Raw genomic sequence first — 19,582 nt, forward strand, 5'->3', positions numbered from 1 at the left:
GATTTCATCTGAGTACCTTCTCAGTCTGAGCTCCTTTGGCATAATTTCCTGGCATAATTTGAAAGGTTCTGCATCTTCCAAATCTGCCACGCTGCTGCCAGATTTCCCTAGCTATAATTTGCTACAGAGTGTTCAACTAAAGAAACAGTTTGCTGGCTCAGTTTTTAAAACAAACACTGCTTCCCCCCTAAAACACTGTGTTTGCGGATCACAGAAACTTTCTACTGGACTTCCTGTCCTGAACAGCAACCAGACAGGAAGGCAAAAGTCTTTTCTTTGCCTTCACTGCTATTTTACAACCATCAATTCCATATAGGGAGAGAGGGAGAGGGAGAGGGTGAGACCATCTTCCAGCCCCCTGCCTGACCTGTGGGACTGTGGCCTCTGGCTGTGGCTGCTCTGTAGGATTGGGGCCCAGGAGTGACTCAGCAGTCCCTGCTTTCCATCTGACCAGAGTGGTCATCTCTGGGCCTATAAAGTGGCCAGAAGTGCCTTCTATCAGCTATGTATGATACACCAGCTGTGTCCGTTTCTTGAGACGAATGACCTCAAAACAGTGGTACATCTGCTGGTAACCTCCAGACTGGATTACTGCAATGTGCTCTATGTGGGGCTACTCTTGTTTGTAGTCTGGAAATTACAGTTGGTCCAGAATACAGCAGCCAGGTTGGTCTCTGGGTCATCTAGGAGAGACCATATTACTCCCGTATTGAAGGAGCTACACTGGCTGCCGATATGTTTCTGGGCAAAATACAAGGTATTGATTATAACCTATAAAGCCCTAAATGGCTTGAGCCCTGGGTATTTATGAGAACGTCTTTGTCATGAACCCCACTGCCTATTGAGATCATCAGGGGAGGTCTGCCTGCAGTTGCTCGTCTGGTGGCTACTTGGGGATGGGCCTTCTCCGCTGCTGCCCCGAGGCTTTGGAATGCCCCCCCTACTGAAATAAGAGCCTCCCCATCTCTGACAGCTTTTAAAAAGTCTTTAAAGACGCATCTTTTCATTCAGGCTTTTAATTAAATATTGTTTTAATGTTTTTAATGCTGTTTTAAAATATTATTTAAAAAAAATAAAATTGTTGCAACGTTTTAAACTTTTTGTTTTTGTGTTTTAACTAATCTGTTTTTACTTTGTTGTAAACCGCCCGGAGACGTAAGTTTTGAACAGTATAAAAATAAGTTTAAAAAACAAATAAATATACAAATAGGGCCATCCGAAATGATGCAGAGAGGCTTTTGCTCAGCGGCAGACCATTGGCTTTGCACAGAAGATCCCGGCTTTGGATTCAACTTGGCAGTCTTGCACAGAAAAGACCTGGGAGAGCCAGTGCTGGTCAGAGAAGAGAGCACTGGGTGAAAGGGACCAGTGGCCTGACTCCGAGCAAGGCAGCTTCACATGATGTCAGAACTGTTGGGGACTGGGGTAGAAACAAGGCATTAATATCAAATTAATGTTCCCACGTAGTATTGTGACATTTAAAAAGAGGATATAGTACCCCCAGTTTAACACGCTGAAACAGCAAAATAAAATGCTGACAATAAGAACAAGTAAACAAGAACAAAAAAAGGGCAGTCAAAATCGTGACAGACTGAAATGTTTGGGGAGGGTGGAAATGTCCTTGCCAAAGCCTGATTTCCAAGAGACAAGTCTTCCTTTCTGATAGCAACAGGGTGTTATGATCGGCACTTCAACACATGTGCCTCCCAGCTGCTTTTTTGCCAACTGTCCCAACATTTTCATCAGTCAAGACATCAATGGAGTTATTGTTGAGTGGACCATCCTCACTGCAACCCCCAACACAGCGGCAATTAGGAGACAGGAGACAGCAGGAAAACAAAGTAAACACTGGGACTGCAATGTTTAGACTGTACAAGATGAATCAACTGAGCCTGCAATGCTAAAACAAACTTACTAGGGAGTAATCCACACATAGTGGGAATTATTTCCAAGTAAACATACATAGGACTGTGCTGTAAAAATTGTTTGAACAAGTGAAGAGGGCCTCTAAGGAATGGTACATCAGATTTTTTAAATTGTTAATTATGTTTAATACAAGAATGTAGACAAACTATAGGTGGCAGGCACCATCTTAGAAGAGGATCTCCCTTCACTCACCCACCCACACCACCTACATACATGCTGATGGTGCCTGCTGTAACATGTATATGCATAATCTAAAACAATGTATGTTTTCTTTCCTTCAGAGATATGAAGGTCATTCACAGAACTGTTCCAGGTAGGGCTGGGGAGGGGCAGGGGAGGCAGGACACAACCTACTCCCCCTGCCACAATCCTTGCCACTCTTGGCTCACTCACACCACATGTCCACACAACTGCTCATGCTGTGCGCCCAAACAAGCAATCCACGAGCAGCAAGGGGGTGAGAGGAAAGCAGGCTGTGGTCTCCTGCATCCCACAATGCACCATGCAAGGAGCGCAGTGCATTGGGAGATTTCACAACTGCTGGGAGGTCCTGCAGCCTGGCTCTATGGCATTCATATGATTGGGAGATGTGAGGGAGAAGGCTGTGTGCACCCTTCTAACTCATTTTTAGTCTGGTAAAAAACTCGGGCTATGCAGTTGCAGAGTGCCAGGATCAGGACCGACCACGGCGCTGTACATGACCAGCCTACCCGGGTAGTGCTGTGCAAGCCTGGGTAGGGATGGTCATGTGCATGACCTTATTGTCTCATTAACATGCAAATACATGTAGACAAATGGTTGCGTCTAAATAAACTTAGTCAAAATTAGGTCCCACTGAAATTAATGGACCATAAATTAGTCATGACTACCATAACTTGTCTTATTAATAACAATGGTTTTCAGTCTTAATTAACTTTATTTAGTTACAACCCATAATTTTTAAATTGATGCATAGACTAACAGTTCAATCCTATGCTTTTCCAGAAATAAGTCCTATACAGTTCAACTTAATCTCAGGTAAGGGATGACAGGATTGCAGCCTAAAACACTTACAATTGAGCAACTAAAATTTGTTTAATTACAGATCTTGTAATACTTCCTTTAAAAAATCATTATGCATGGACACTGGTCTTAGAATTTCATTTAATTTGCATTGTGAAATGCCCCTGTCAATGCTCAACTGCTCTCTGAAATATTTCTCTGCATATTATTACACCACTGTTCTAATCCCTGCACAAAATCCAACTGCTTATTTATGGAATTGACTTGCTGCTTATTCTAATACTCTGGTTGTCCCAAGGCTCCACCTCTTCTTAACCCCTTTATGCTGTAGTTTCCGGTTCTGTCAGGCCCTTTCCTAAAGCTGCTTGGATCAATGCATTTGAGGCTATGAAAGCAAGCCTAGGAAGACACATCCACTAAGGTGTTTGCATTTGGAAAATGGTAACTAAAGAGCACAGTGCAGTCATGGCCATGTCTTCAGGATTTTCTGTGGAATTGTGAGAGCTAGAAAATAACTTTCCTTTTCCTTCCTCCCGCACTCAAGATTGTAACATTTTGAGGTTGTGCACATATTCAAGACTGGCGGCAGTGGGGATGGCGGGTGCTTCCCCACACATAATCGGAGGTGCGTAGACGGCTCTGCCGCTCACTGCAGCACACAAGCACCACCGTGGCAAGTGCAGAGCAGGGAACCAGAGGAGGAAGTCCTCTGGCATCCCTTAATGCACCACACCAGCAGCGCAGTGCACTGAGGGATCCTCCCTCAACCGGGCGTTCTTGCCGCCTGGTTCGGTGTTTGCTCGTGCTGCATGAAGCATGAGCATACACACAACCTCAGCACCAGGGTTAAGGGCTAAAGGCCAGGATAAGAAGTAGGGTTAGGCAGAGTGGAAGCACCAGGATCGGGAGCTCCACACAAGCAGCCTAACCCTGGGCTGCCCTGGCCTGGGTTAGGCTGCTCGTAAGAATCGCCTCTTGGATTGTCAAGGGTTTTTTTGTTTTTTGTTTTTTTTAAACCCTCTCATTTTCCCTCAAGCAATCACCATGCTGGCTATTTGTGTATCACCTCCAAAACCAGAATAATATATTTTTCTTCACTGTTTTCTAGGAGTTAGGTTCTCTGATTCTTAAGCAATTTCATCTCCTTAAAAAATAAGAATTTTTAAAAAAGGTACCTTCTCAACGTAAACATTTCTGGTGGCTTATTATGCATTTTTGGCCTACTGTCTGTGTGTCTGGGTGTGTGTGTCCCTCTAATTACTTTTGCAATTACAGTCTGATTCAAGCTGTCACGTGGGAGGGGGTCTTAGGGAACCCCTTTGGGGGTATTTTTCAACTGATCTGCCATGTTGTTTCAAGATGATGGCCTCTCCAAGTATAGACAACATCCTTTTGTAACCTATAGGCTGACAGTTGTATACAAACCACAGCACTTGGGAGGAGGGCCCAGGTAAGGGTCACCATGTTAAAAGATGCAGAAAATAGACTACATTGATTCTAGAACTCCTTGAGGCGATTCTCATGATTGCCAAAAAGCGGGCTAACGGAGCCTAGCCCACTTTTGGGAGATCGTGTGCTGCAAAGGGAGCTGTGCGGCTCCCAGCAGCAAACCTCCCAAAGTACCCCTCCCTTTAGCTGAGGTTAACAGAGCGAGTGCTCTGTTAACCTCAGCGTTTTGCTCATGTGTCACCATGGCACGTGGAAACAGCCTCCGGGCTCTCTCCAGGATGCATCCTAGAACATCTGGGGGCCACGCAGCTCCCGATCCCCACAGCCCCCACTGGCTCCGTGATGGAGCTGGCAATTGTGTGGGCGGCCGATTTGGCCGCCCAGGGCTCCGCGGGCAATCATCTGCAGGGAGAGTAGGCTAAGCCCGCTCTCCCCGCAGACCTCATTTCGGCAAATCTCACTGATCGTGAGACTTGTCTCCTTTTGCTGCATCCGTTCTTTCTTCTCAGGGTTCCCAGAGAGAATGAACAGTCCTCATGTCTGCTTAGCAGAAGACATTATCCCACATCCATCACTTTTGGGCCATTCTCTGGGCCTGAGTTTATCTGTATAATAATCACAAACAAACCTTATATAACTTTTCTTTTCTTTTTTGCAATACTTGGCTGGCAAAACTGTTGGTAGCCCCCTTCCTAAGCACATTTGCATTGATGGAGCAAATGAACAGGAGTGTTTTTTAAAAATAAAGGAAAATATGATTTTTAGCATTCCAGACAGAGGCTGAGATGCATGTATACATTCTCCAATGCTGGTGGGATGGGGATAGAAAAAGGAAGATGGATGTACTGCACATGTGACTGCAGGTTGCTTTCACCTGCTGTTTTAACATATTTTAGTAATCTAACTTATTTGGGGAGCCTGACACATGGCAGTGGCCTTGCCTTAACTCTAGTGGCTGGTTCAGGAGTTTCCTGAATGTGTATGATTGTCCCATGGGGATACTAAACAGTTGCCTTGACTTAATAAAATAAATCCAGCTGCATGAAGGCAAAACCAAAGCAAAGAGCCATATGTACAGTCAGAGTTATAAATCGAACTCAGAACTCCCACAGTGGTCTAGTAAGCTAAGGAATTAAGCTGACCTCCCAAAACTTGCAGAGCCAATTATTGTTTCTGTCTTTTCTGGTTCTTTTATATTGACTGAGATATTTTACCACACACTGCCTGACAACCACAGCATGTCATCCTTAGCCTGAATTCTGATACACAGTGGCAGCTTGGAAAAGGAAGGAGCAAATAAATCAAATGTGTTGCATTGCTGGGTAAATGTGTTTCATGCATGCTTTTACATCACTTGACTTGTCAGCACTTGATTCTTCAACACTTGATGGCTTGCAGCTGAAGGCACAAACTTCAAAGAATGTGAGCTTCAAATAAAAGCATGTGTTTCTGAGGGCTGACTCATACATTAACAGCAGTGGCAGGACATGGGGCTGCTTCTCTGTGGCTCCTTCCCATACCACTCCAGTGGATCCAGAAACGATGTCAATGGGGCCAGTTATATTTATTTATCTACAGATATTTCCCCTATTTTCTAAGAGACAGTACTGACATCCAAACTAATGAAACACTAGTGCAGCAAATGTACAGCACAAATTATGGAGGATTTGTTATTTTCATTGATCTCCCCTTCCATCTGGAACCAACTGTAACTCCTCAAAATGGGTCTGTGAGGGTTGCATGACCCTCAGCTATATCATCATCATCATCTATATATTTAATTCTCTTAGTCAGCATGTGTGCCCACGATTTGGCGGCGGAACTCTCGCAAGAGTTCCTGGCATTGGGGTGTGAGAGTTCGGGGCAAAAAAAATGGTGGAGGATGGTGGCGGCGGCGGGCTGCAAAACAGGAGGCGGCAGCGGGACATCCTGGCCTGGCCGGGCCGTCCCAGGTAAGGGAGAGGCAGCAGCGGTGGCGGCAAAGCCTGGTCTGGCCTCCGGGGGCGGAAGGCAGTGGCAGAACAGGAGGCCAGGCTGTCTCGGGTAAAGGGGAGGCGGCAAAGCCTGGACTGGTGGCGGGAGGTGGTGGCGGGCCGGCCGGCGAGACAAGAAAGTAGCAGGGAAGCAGCGGAGAGACTGGAAAGGGGTGAGTGGGAAAGAGAGTGTGGTGGGGGGAGGTAGAGGGGCAGGAGGGAGGGGAAGGAGGATGAGATGAGAGAGAGGGGTGGGAGGGAGAGAGAGTTGTGTGGGAGAGGGAGGGGGCAGCAGGGGGAGATGAGAGAGGGGGTGGGAGAGGGAGGGGGCAAAAGAGTGGGGCAGGAGGAAGGGGAGGGGACAAGAGAGAGTGGAGCAGGAGGGAGGGGAGGGGGCAGGAGAGAGTGGGGCAGAAGGGGAAGGAGGGTGAGATGAGAGAGAGGGGTGGGAGAGGAAAGGGGGCAAGAGAATGGGGCAGGAGGGAGAGGAGGGGGGAGAGTGGGGCATGCTCTGTGCGGGTCGGCTTGTCATTATTATTATTATTTCTTGTTTACACAGTCAGACAGGTGTTATTGACTGCTTTGTTTTATCCAGACATCTTCCCAAGGACCTGGGATGGCTGAATTTTATTGTCAATGTTGTTGCTGTTGTTATAGATATTGTCGCAGAATATAGGCTGTTCCCAGTAAAGCTGCTTTTTGTAATTGGCTGATGGTGATTTCTGTGGCCCCTATGGTGTTGAGGTGCTCTTCAAGGTCTTTTGGAACTGCACCCACGGCGCCAATTACCACTGGGATTATTTGGGTCTTTTTCTGCCACAGCCTTTCAATTTCAATTTGTAGATCTTTGTATTTGGTGATTTTTTCTGTTTCTTTTTCTTCTATTCTGCTATCCCCTGGTATTGCTATGTCGATTATTTTGACTTGTTTTTCTTTCTTCTCGACTACAGTTATATCTGGTGTATTGTGTGGCAGATGTTTGTCTGTTTGTAGTCGGAAGTCCCATAATATTTTTACATCTTCATTTTCTTCAACTTTTTCAATTTTATGGTCCCACCAATGTTTGGCTACAGGTAGCTTGTATTTTTTGCAGATGTTCCAGTGTATCATCCCTGCTACCTTGTCATGCCTTTGTTTGTAGTCAGTCTGTGCGATCTTTTTACAACAGCTGATTAGGTGGTCCACGGTTTCATCTGCTTCTTTACGAAGGCGGCACTTGCTGTTTGTTGTTGTTATTATTATTATTAATTCAATTTCTATACAAGCCTTCCAAAAATGGCTCAGGATGGTTTACACAGAGAAATAATAAATAAATAAGATGGATCCCTGTCCCCAAAGAGCTCACAATACATGACCCTGAGGGATATATTTTTGGGAGTCACTGCTGATTACAGAGGGAAGGGGAGATTGATTAAAATGATCCCTCCCCCATAGCACATGTACAAAGTTGCATTTCCTTCCATCTTTCTGCATATGGCTTGTTTTCCAGACCCCTGACATCTTTGCTGCCCTTTACCAATTACTGTAACAATTTGTTGGCATCAAAATGCAGCATCCAGGACTGGACCTGTTTAACTAGTGTGTGAAACTAAAGTGGGACTATTACTTTTCATGACTTGGAAACGTTGGTTTGGTTAATACAGTCCAAAATTCCATTAACCATTTTTGCAGATGTATCACACTGATGGCTCATGTTTAGCTTGTGCTTGATGACAGCAGTCCCAAGATCCTGCCAAGCCAGGTATCTGCCATCCCATATCTGTGTTTTTATTTTTGGTTGCCTATATGCATAACTTCGCATTTGTCTCATTGAATTGCATTTTGTTAGTTTCAGCATGGTTTTCCATTTTAACAAGGTTATTTTAAATTTTATACTTGTCTTCTGAGAGAGGAGAGCTGGTCTTGTGGTAGCAAGCATGACTTGTCCCCTTAGCTAAGCAGGGCCCACCCGGGTTGCATATGAATGGGAGACTTGATGTGTGAGCACTGTAAGAGATTCCCCTTAGGGGATGGAGCTGCTCTGGGAAGAGCATCTAGGTTCCAAGTTCCCTCCCTGGGTTCTCCAAGATAGGGCTGAGAGAGACTCCTGCCTGCAACCTTGGAGAAGCCACTGCCAGTCTGTGAAGATGATACTGAGCTAGATAGACCCATGGTCTGACTCAGTATGTAACAGCTTCCTATGTTCCCATTAGGTCTATCTCTCCCAGTTTTGTGTCATCTAACATTTTGATGAGATTCCACCCGCTACTTCAGACAAACAGGCAAAGTACAAGAGGAGCAGTTTCACCTTCTCTTTATCACCCAATGACAATTCACCATCTTTTCTGATCAGCAGGCCCATTTCCTTCCTCTTCTTCTCTTTTAAAACATTCCTAAAAAACCTATTTTTGCTGCTCTCAGCATCCCTTGCCAGCCTCAGCCTGCTCTGTGCTTTAGCTTTTCTGTCACTGTTCCTACAAATCTGGGCTATTCATCTGCTTTTGTCCTTGATTACCTGTCCGCCTTCCATTTTTTAATTTTCAGTTTCCCCCCACATCCTAACTTCTGCCTTTCAGCCCCCCAACATCTTCAGCAGAGACTACTGAGAGAAATGCAGGCAAGCTGCTACATCCCCAGACCTTAGATGTAGATCTGACAAACTAGGAACCAGACATACCATTTATTGTTGGGAAACAAATGCCTTTCCCAATGTGCAAGATACATATGTAGTATTTCAATGCCTTCAATAAACTACAAATCCTTTCATGTCTTAAATCAGATTAAAATTCAGAATTTTAAGCTGTGATTAATTAGTTAATCTTACCTATTAAAAACCTTAATGCTTTCAAGCCCTATTTATAAGAATCGCCACCCTTCATCATTACGTACATTCTGTTACAAAATACCCAGGATGCCCAGCGACTGCTTCATCAGGGAACTTCCAGATGGAATATATTTTGGCACCAGGCACACTGATTTAGTGTGCCTGATTGCTGCAAGCAACATACGGAGCATGCTGATCTCTGTGGTGATATCTGCTAATCCAAATAGCAGACCAGGGGATTGGCAAGGCTAGCACAGGTAGCACACACTGATACGGGGAATTTATTGAATAAACCTTTGTGCTGCTTTGAAATTTTCCTTCTACTAAATCATGCAAATAGCTATGCTGAGAGCTGCCTCTTGGCCACAGCCTTAGACACGTTAAAGGGAACTTAATGTCAAGTGAAATCAATTCCTTGCCCTCTGGAGTAATATTATTAGATGTCCCTGAAGCCTGAGGTTGATTTCCTAAATTACTCAACAGAAGTCCCATTCAAATGAATAGATAAGTTAGTCATGACTTTGTCATACTGCAGTGTGAACCAAAAATGGAATCTGATAGAGGAAATGAAGAGGCAGGGGCAGTGGTGGCCAATGAGATGGCTCTCTAGAGAAACTACTGCTGGCCATTGCATGGCTATGAAATCGGGCGGTGGGGGGGATCACCACATTTTATCTTTAGGTGCTGGGAGGTGGCAGTGGAGGCAGCGGATGCTGCAGCCAGCAATGTGCAAAAGCAAGCTGCTTACAGCAGCCAGAAACTAAACTCTTGCAAGGTGCTAGCTGAAAACCCCCCTGCCTCCATTCCCACACTCTGGTGCCTGGAAGCAAGGAATTCCCTTGCTTCCTCAGTGCTGCACAGCAGCCAGTAGCAGTTTTGCCTCACTTACCTAACTAGACAGGAATAAAATCGTAAGATGAGCCCTGCTGAATCAGACCAAAGGGCCAACTTGTTCAACATCCTATTTCCTACAGTGGCTAACCGGATGCCGTAGGATACAATACAGAGAAGCCAACTGACAGGGCTTGAATGCAGTAGCCCTCTCCCACTGTTGCTCCTCAGCATCTGGCTTTCAGCATCATACTGCCTCTGAACCTGGAGGCTCCATCTAGCCATGGATAGCCTCCATGAATGTGACTAACCCACTCTTAAAGCCAGCCAAGGCAGTGGCCTTTACTACATCCTGTGGCAGCTCAATTTCAAGGTAAAGGACAAGGTTACCAGGATCAAGACTGTTAGAAGAGCAACAAAATCTCCTCCACCTTCCAAAACAAACAAACAAAAAACTTGGGGTTTCCAAAGCAGATTTAGTATCTACTGCAATGCTGCATTTTCAGAAACTGTGGTAAAACCAACATTGGCCGCATTCGCACATAATGTGGAACCACGGGTTCAATGGACCCACGGTTCTGCTCCCAACACCACCCCGCTCTCTTGTCTGCATTCAGACAAAACAGAGAGCAGGCTCTCTGTAGATAAGGAGACTGCAGAGAGGAGAGGGAACTCACTGTGTGAGCTTTCTTCTTGCTTGAAGGACAGCCTGCAAAGCCAATCACGGCTGGAGAGAAGGAAGAGTTTCCTCCCTTAACTCCGGTTAGACTGAATGCAGCCTCCAGTGGATGTCACGTTCCATTAGTTCATAGATTCCCAGATTCAAACCCCGGTTATGAGCACTGAAACTCACTACAAATCGAGCGATCAAATTGGAGTCTGTGGAGCACAACCTCGGGTTGCTCTACAAATGGGACTGGAGTTGCACACATTCAGATGTAATGGCTTGGCAACTTCTGGCCCCTGCAACTCCAGTTCCGCATTACATGAAAATGTGGCCATTATTTCAAATACAATACAATACAATACAATACAATACAATACAATACAATACAGAAATTGATGCCCTGGGGTCAATTTAATATTCAGGCCCTTCCACTGCTAGCATTCCCTGATGACATAATTAGGGCTCATTCTCACGATCAAAAGAAAGTTGTAGGGGTGTAAACATAATCATGTGGGAGCAGAAGAGACTGGGAGGAGGACCGGAAAGTGACTGCGTAAGAGGTAGAATAGTAGTTTGACAGTGCGGGAAGTGGACTTCCTCCAGGTAACATCAAATGAAAGGTTACTTTTGTCCACTTTCCCGTGCCACCAAACTCCAGTTCTGAATGCACATGATCACCTTCCAGTTCTTCTGGTCTTTTCTGCTCCTCCTGGTCTTTTTCTGTTTGGGGGATCACATAAGGCTTGGTGGTCATACCTTGATGACCCTCTTTTGATTGTGACAACCAGTGCTTACTGACATTTATTATTTATTTTATTATTTATTATTAAAACTTTTATACCGCCCTTCCAAAAGGCTCAGGGCGGTTTACATTAAAACACCATTAACATCAATTAATAATAAAAACAAAAATTATAAAGCATAAAAAATAATTAACAATTAAAAACATCATAAAACAACAATTAAATAGAAGAATTTAAAAACAAGTTTTAAAAAGCTGAGAAAGCCTGGTTGAAGAGATGTGTTTTCAGGTGTTTTCTGAAAATTGCCAGAGATGGGGAGGATCGTATCTCAGCAGGGAGCGCATTCCACAATCTCGGGGCAGCAGCCGAGAAGGCCCGTCTCTGTGTAGCCACCAAACGAGTTGGCGGCAATCAGAGACGGACCTCCTCAAGTGACCTCAATGGGTGGTGGGGCTCATAGCGGAGAAGACGCTCTCTTAAATACCCAGGGCCTAAGCTGTTTAGGGCTTTATAAGTTATAACTAGCACTTTGTATTTTGCCCGGAAAACTATTGGCAGCCAGTGTAACTCCATCAACAAAGGAGTAATGTGGTCTCTCCAAGATGACCCAGAGACCAACCAATTTAGCTGGCTATTAAGAACTACAGAAGATATACTTGACAGACTGGGGTTAACAACAATGGGGACTGCAACAATGCCTATCGGAGGATTGCAAAGCAATCAGGGTAGGTTCACAGATCAATTGGAGAGTACCTGCTTTGAATGCAGAAGGTCCCCGGTTCAATCCCTGAAATGTCCAGGTAGGCCTGGGAAAGACTCCAGTCTAAAACCTTGACGAACTGTTGCCAGTCAGCGTAGACAGTACTGAGTCAGGAATCAATGGTCTGACTTAGTATAAGGCAGCTTCATATGTTATGTACGTGAGGCTTCTGTGTTACCTGAAAGCTCTTATAGCTGATCTGTGAACAAGCCATTTTTGTGTGTGGAAACGTAGTCAAGTAGTAAAACATTAACATGTGTAAAGCTGACCTTTTGAATGTCTGTTTGTTCAGTGAGCCACTGCTAATTAAGCTCTCCCCAACCCCTTCAGCAGCTCAGCCTTTCCTTTTTCTTCTTTTTATTATTATTAGTATTATTAGTATTTTTTTTTTAAAAATCTCTTCTCTTTCTGCTGGCATGTCCTTCCACTGAAGAGGCTGGCTTTAACAGGTAGAAAGGGATGCAAGGGGTGAAGGCTGGCTGATTTATGCATCAGTAGGTAAGAGCTAAACCCAATCAGCTCAAAATCTCTCACCAGACACAATACAACTGTCAGGTCAAGAGCATGATGGGTGAGGCCCCTCTGGGGCAGCTGCAAAGGAAAACGTTGTACACTGATCTCCAGAGCTGGCAGCTGACAAACTTCATCTCTCTGTGCATACATCAGGACTATTCACAGGCAGGATCATTAGGAACTTCAGAAACGTTAGAAAGAAAGAAAGAAAGAAAGAAAGAAAGAAAGAAAGAAAGAAAGAAAGAAAGAAAGAAAGAAAGAAAGAAAGTCTGCAGAGGGCCCTGCTGTAAAATGCTAGAATTGTTTACTCAAGTTCCACCATATTAGAGATTAGCTAATGTAAGCAAGCAAGCTATGGCCTCTTGAAAGAGAATGTCTCGATTCACACCCCATTCACAAAAGAATCACACTCTCACTCCAGTGTGAACTGTTCTGTCCAGCATGGTGGCAGTGATTTTGTTCCAGCTACTGCACTTGGTTTGCAAGTTTTTCTTTCTTGCATTTGCTGTTAGTAAAAAGTTTGTTTAAAGTCATGCAACTCAAATTTGAAAAGTGCACAAATTGTTCAATATGCTGATATTGAAAAGGGAAATGTAATTACCTGGAATAGTCCCCTTTAGATTCCTATAAATGGGAGGAAAATAGTGGTGTTAAAATACTCTTGTTTTCACAGTGGCCTGTGTGTTAAATTTATATATCACATCTCTAGAAGGTTTTTCTAACCCAACATTTTTTTTTTTTTTGGCCAAATCTGACCTCTCTTGCAGTCCAAAGGATGTAACTGGTTTTACAAGGCTAATTGTTTTAAGTGTAGACTTTGTTCTTTTAAAAGAACCAGAAAGCCCATCCTTGGTATGTTCTGTTCTAGACAGCCAGAAATTGAAATTACAAGGAAGGTCAGCCCTTGTTAACAAACTGAGTGCATTCAAAACACCACAACAGTTCAGAAAGTCAAAACCATCATAAGTTGGTTGATGCATTTCGTCAATGCAAATCCAAAGGTCTTGTCAGGAAAAGATTTACTGATACAAGACGCAATATCAGAGGATAGTAACACATTTTGCACATACAAGGATGCAGCATTTCACTGAAAGCCAACTACATGATAACATGGACTTTAACAGTATGGACAGATACAATTTTAAAAATAAAACCAGATTGTGCTTTGGGAATTTTCAAAGAAGAATTTATGACAGAGACTGAAAAGTCAGCATCATAACTATACTATACTTCCCCCCTCACTACATTACACCTCTCCCTCCACCCAGGATCCAACATATCTACATGTCATCCTTTTCATTATAGGGAAATTTTTGTTATAGTAAAACCAAGTTGCTTATGTATGCATAAACATGTGTGGTTTATTCAAATCACTCCATGCTCTCTGCCCCAATGTGTTTTCCTTTATACTCCTCCTACTTCATCCAAAATATTATAATATATCTGAGGGGTCTTAGCATAATGGCAGTTTTGCAGAACTTAAACCAAAATTTGCTGCTTTTTCCTTTTTCCTTTTTGGCCACAGAATGAGGAGGGGATGGACATATTTACAAAATAACAAATAAATACATATTGCTGCAGAAATGGAAAAGTTTGGAAGCTAGATGCATTTTAGAAAATGTGTTATAAGTGTAAAACAATACACAGAGAGACACAGACAGACAGCTGGGAGAAATCTTACCTGCAAAATCAAAGCAGCTAATCTGAAGACAGTCTCACTTTCCACCTCAATATGCCCCTGTTTAAATAAAGAGGAAAAAATTAAGTGGACATAGCCTAACTCTACAGCATTGGGATGCCCCCTAGGGCTATAATGAATCTGTTCCTCTGTCACTTCTCAGCACCACTGGTTTTCCTTCAGTTGCAGACCATACCATTACAGCAGAAGGGGTGGATGTAATTTGAGCAGTAAAATTCAACTTCATATTGTTTAACATGGATAAACAGGAAAAAATATTCTGTAGAAAGGAAGACGAGAGGAAACTGATGTGGATTTGCCTGCAGAATGATGAATCACAACTTCATATTACAAATTTAGCACATTTGGGCCCTTCTGGTTTCCGAAGATATGAGGCTGCACAGACTGGATTCTCTGCTAAAACCCATCGGTCAGTCGAGTATGCTGGGATTTATGTAAACACACACACACACACACACACACACACACACACACACACACACACACACACTTATTTTCCTTCTGTGTGTATTTCATCATTTGATATGTAATATTTCTGAACAAAACAATATTTAAATAAAAATTTAGCACACTACATTAACTTGCCTGAATAGTGTGGACAGATTAATCTGGATAAGTGAGGGGAAATTAATACAACTTTGATCTTCTACAACTCCATACTCCATGTATTCCTCAACCTTAATGTGCTCAATGTTCTGGGGTGTTTCATGACTGGCAATCTCTTATAATTTTTTTTGTAAATTGCAACATATAACCTATCCTGTATAATAGTATATTCATTTCAGAAATGGAGGATTGAAGATGCAGTGAATGTTACAGTTACCACGCTTCCATTATTCTACTGATCTGACTAGTAAAACAATGAATTTTATAGGTAATCAATATTTGGGACTGAAAAGTCAGTAAATTTCAGAACCATCCTGATAATCCCCCCTACTATTGAGTTCTCTCCAACACATCTCCCCATTCTAAAACCTGTAACAAGTCAGGTTCCATACTGTGGGCCTTGACACATTTTCTTTTGATCTAGCAGCCAGCCCCAAAATTTAGAAGCCAGACAATGGATACCTGACAAAATTACAAATTTAGTGATGGACTTTGACACAGTGGGGGAGGGCAAATGGATTTGTCTTTATCCCCATTTACAGGTAACATATGTGGAGCAGAAATAGGGCTGCCTGGGTCAAATAAGGATGTTAGGAAATAACTCTAGCTCTATCTAACTCTATCTAGCTCTATCCTAGTCTAGGCTCCGTAGTTAAATGTCTAGGTGCCATGGCTCCCTGACACCTGGGGTTGGTCAGGGCTTCTATACTGGTCCAGTCATGAAGCTGACATGACTTACCCAAAGCCACTAAGGGTGCAATCCTAAATAAGATAGTAATGAGTAAATCTAATTAAATTCAGTGGTACTGATTCTGAGTAAACATGCTTAGGACTGATAGGTGAGTAGAGATCTGAATCCGACACACTGTCCACCGAATCCATTGGCTCTCATTTACTTTTAATGCAATATTTATTTCTGCCGAAAGGGGAAATGACAAGCAGTTCTGATGACATAACAAGTGGCACAGATGATAATTCATTGTGGATTTAGTTGTAGAGAATGAGATGCACAAGACTGACTGCACCAAAGCTTGTATACACTGCATAACAAAAACTCTGGTGTTTGCAATCTTTACAGAGGTTATTGGGGTTTTGTGGGTGTGTAAATGCTCCCAAGTCTACAAGCTTAATGTTAAAACACATACTTTTCAGGTTATGCTCTTTTTTATTTGTTTGCATAGCACTAATCATTACATCCAATTTAGCATCCTTCAGTTTAATCTTGCCTTATTTGTGACCCATTTCCTCCAAAAAAACACACCACCACACACACACACACCCTGCTTTAAATACAACTTCTTGCTTAAGTAGCTTTTACTAAGATGTGGAGTATGAAAGAATGATCAGGGATCTTTCAGTTATTTTTATGAACCTCTGTTTTTGTTACAAAAGTATAAACGCCTCAGCTATTAAAAACACATCACCACCTGAAGCAACTGCATATAATATAACAAAGACTCTATACGATGTACTCTATACATCGAAACCCATTGCACCTCTCCATTGGGATCCCTCTCTGCAGGAGCAACTTTCTTCCACTGCCAGAGGTTGGAGGTGGAGTGGGGGGCAGCTGCATATCACAGTGCAAAGTATTTTATTTCCCCCCCATAGGAGAACCATTTTCCCCATAGGCAATCATTCACATCTACTTGGTGGTGGCCGTACTGAACCCAGTATTGCCCCTTCCCCAGTAGCATTACTGCCAACTGACCCAGAGAACTTAGTAGGAGGTACCAACAACTTATCTCTCCAACCTGGCCTGTTCGTCTCCATACATCCAGTTCACTTGTATCCCCTCATATGTTTAGAGAACATGTTCAGGTCCACTTTCTTTGTCCACACCCCTTCAGTGTTGGCTGCCCAGGCCCCTGACATCTACACAGGCCCCTGACATCCACACTGCATTTCACTGCATTTAATGTGCATTTCATAAATGAATTTCACTGCATTATATGTGCAGTGAAAGGAGTCCTATGCCCATACAACCATTGGGGGCATGGCCTGCAGCCACTGTACTGTTTCCTCCTCACACATTCATCAAATGCATCAGGAGAAAGGAGCAAATAAGGCTCATGTAGCAGAACGAATAGGGGTATTCACTTAAGAGTCAGCTCATTTGTCAGCACCTCCCATTAATGCAGTTCACATGACATGAGCTGCCTGGGGTAACCCAGGCAGCTCATGTCGTCTGGAGCATCAGGAGCCCTCCGGTCCCAGCTGCTCTCTAGACCTGGGGAGTCCAGCTCCCAACCCAGGTCTTTACTGAGGTACAATGAACCTACCGTGTATTCTACCATGGTAGGCAACTGTGTGCACCATCACCCTGGGTAGGTGGGCTCCCAACTGGCCAGCCACCCTTTTAGGCAGCAAGCTAGGGGGAAGAAACAACTGTGCAGAGCAGAGCAGCTGCAATACTGAGAGCAGCCGCTCTACTGCTCGCACACTGCATTCTGGGTCCCTGGAGGGCCCAGCATGACCTTTCCCCCTCCTACCGGCGCTCTGTCACTCACCATCTGGAGCTCATGTGGGAGTTTTGAGGAATCTGTTGCTCATCTGTGGGGAGGCTGGTAGGAGCCTGCCTCCCCACAGGCCCTCCAGGTAAACTGGTCATGTGAATGACCTTAATCAGTCATATTTTTGAGGCTGTGAGAACATTACCACACAGAATGTCTTCTAAGGGCATTTATTATTTAGATGCATTGGAAAAATCCAGTGCATACAATTTAAATGGGTGTTTTTTTTAAAAAAAGGATAATTTATCTGAGGACTGTTCTGGTTTCTAGTCCATCTGGGCCAAAACTATTCAGGCTGTTGAGAAACACACCCAGGCCCAGCCCTCACACCGGCTTCTGCTGCAAAATTGAATCTCTCACATATGGTTCCACTCCTCTCGCCCATCCTGAGGCCTTCTGAGCTTGCCTCTTAAAGAGGCAGTACACAACAATGTGAAGCAGCCTTATACTGAGTCAGACCATTTGTCCATCTAGCTCAATATCATCAACTTTGTCTGGCAACAACTCTTCAGGGTCTCAGGCAGATGTCTTTTTCATCATTTGCTACCTAATCCAATCTGGACATGCCAAATAGTGAGCACGGCGACTTCTGCATGCACAGTTTGTCTGCTTTAATGGGGCTATGACCTTTCTCTTTCCTGGGATCAATTTCTGAACATAGAGAAATACATTAAAATAGTCATTCTTGCGTATCTTCCTTCCAACTTTGCTTCATAAAAGACTGATTCAAATACAATTTATTTTGCTCTCCCCCTACTGTACACCACATCAGCTACATTCATTTTCTTTTTACTTTTATAAAGTGCCACATAAATCTTTATTCAATTTAAAGTTCATTAGATCAATAATAAATAGGTACTTCTGACCAGAATGTGGGGTGTGTGCTTTCAGAAAGCAGCAACTACTGCGTTCTGCAGTACTTGAATCCCACACTTGAAAGCACCATAGTAGAATATTTAGAACTGCCTATGAGATAAATAGAGGGCTCATTTGGACAAGACTGTTTGCTGACCTTGCTCACCACATGATGAGGGTTGTGAGTGTGTCTGCTCGACTCCAACTTCTAGCATGCAGATACTCTTCACTTAATTGTGTGAGAGGTAGAACTGGACTAGGGGCGGGTAGAGTGTGATGCACATACTCATGTCCCTCTCATCATGTGGTTGGCATTGCTAGAGGAGGGTATCATTCAGACCAGTCCAGTTAGATAGAAAAGATATATCTGCTCATGAGTTGCCATGGCATGGAGCTGCGGCGCAGCATCTCACGACTGCGAAAATGGGGTTAGCAGAGCGCTCACTCTGCTAACCTTGTTTAAGGGGGGGGGGGAAGTGCAGTGGTACATAGAGAGGTTTGCTGTTTGGAGCTGCATGGCTCCCATTGCAGCATACGGCCGCAGGAAAGCAGGCTGGGCTCCCTTAGCCCGCTTTCCTGCATTCATGAGAATAGCCTCATATTGTCATTTTGTGTTGCATGATCATGGGCTTGTCATTTAAAAAACAAACGAACTAGCTCCTCCCACTCAAAATAGGACTACATTTTTATTACTGGGGGACATCTGTTGATAGGTGTTTCTAAATGCTATATAGAACATAATTCTGGTATCCTAAATCGTTTGTAAGAGTCAATTTCAGCAAATTCAGCTTCTCATATCACATTGTTGCAGTAACAAGAAATTCTTATCTACTGAAATGCTCCACCTTCTATAAATGGAACAGGAACTTCTGCCTGTATTGAACTTGACAGTTCTACCAGATAAGCATCCCCGTGGAAGGCCTGACAAGATGACATAACTTTATAAAAAGAAAGCAGATGTACATTTAGATATTCTATACTCTGACACATGAATATTCCTGTGTGTTATGTAGTTTGATGGCATCAGTCCAAGGATACATAAATCTAAAACTCAAGGCACAGTTACTGGTAGTGGGTTCCATGGGAATCTGTGGGTATTAATGCATAATGCAACACTTCTGTTAATTCCCTGTACAGAAAGAGATGAATATGCATTTTAAAACATGGGAGACAAAAGGAAATATTTATGGAGAAGAAGCACTAATTCAGGAGTCATGAAGTCTGTTCTCAGTTCCCTTAAAA

At 43.5% G+C, this 19,582-nt stretch overlaps 1 protein-coding gene across 11 annotated transcripts in view; it reads right to left on the reverse strand.

Annotated features, from left to right (window-relative positions):
• Positions 1-19,582, reverse strand: part of FRMD4B (FERM domain containing 4B) — a 393,137-nt gene that overhangs the window by 103,186 nt on the left and 270,369 nt on the right. For all 11 annotated transcript variants that reach the window (XM_053298157.1, XM_053298156.1, XM_053298158.1 and 8 more), the window contains 2 exons: positions 14,349-14,405; positions 13,269-13,291 (listed from right to left, as the gene is read on the reverse strand). In XM_053298157.1, the coding sequence (XP_053154132.1) occupies positions 13,269-13,291; positions 14,349-14,405 (80 nt within the window). The remainder of the gene's footprint in view (positions 1-13,268; positions 13,292-14,348; positions 14,406-19,582) is intronic.

This window comes from Hemicordylus capensis, chromosome 2, assembly GCF_027244095.1.
Source record: "Hemicordylus capensis ecotype Gifberg chromosome 2, rHemCap1.1.pri, whole genome shotgun sequence".
Lineage (NCBI taxonomy): Eukaryota > Metazoa > Chordata > Lepidosauria > Squamata > Cordylidae > Hemicordylus > Hemicordylus capensis.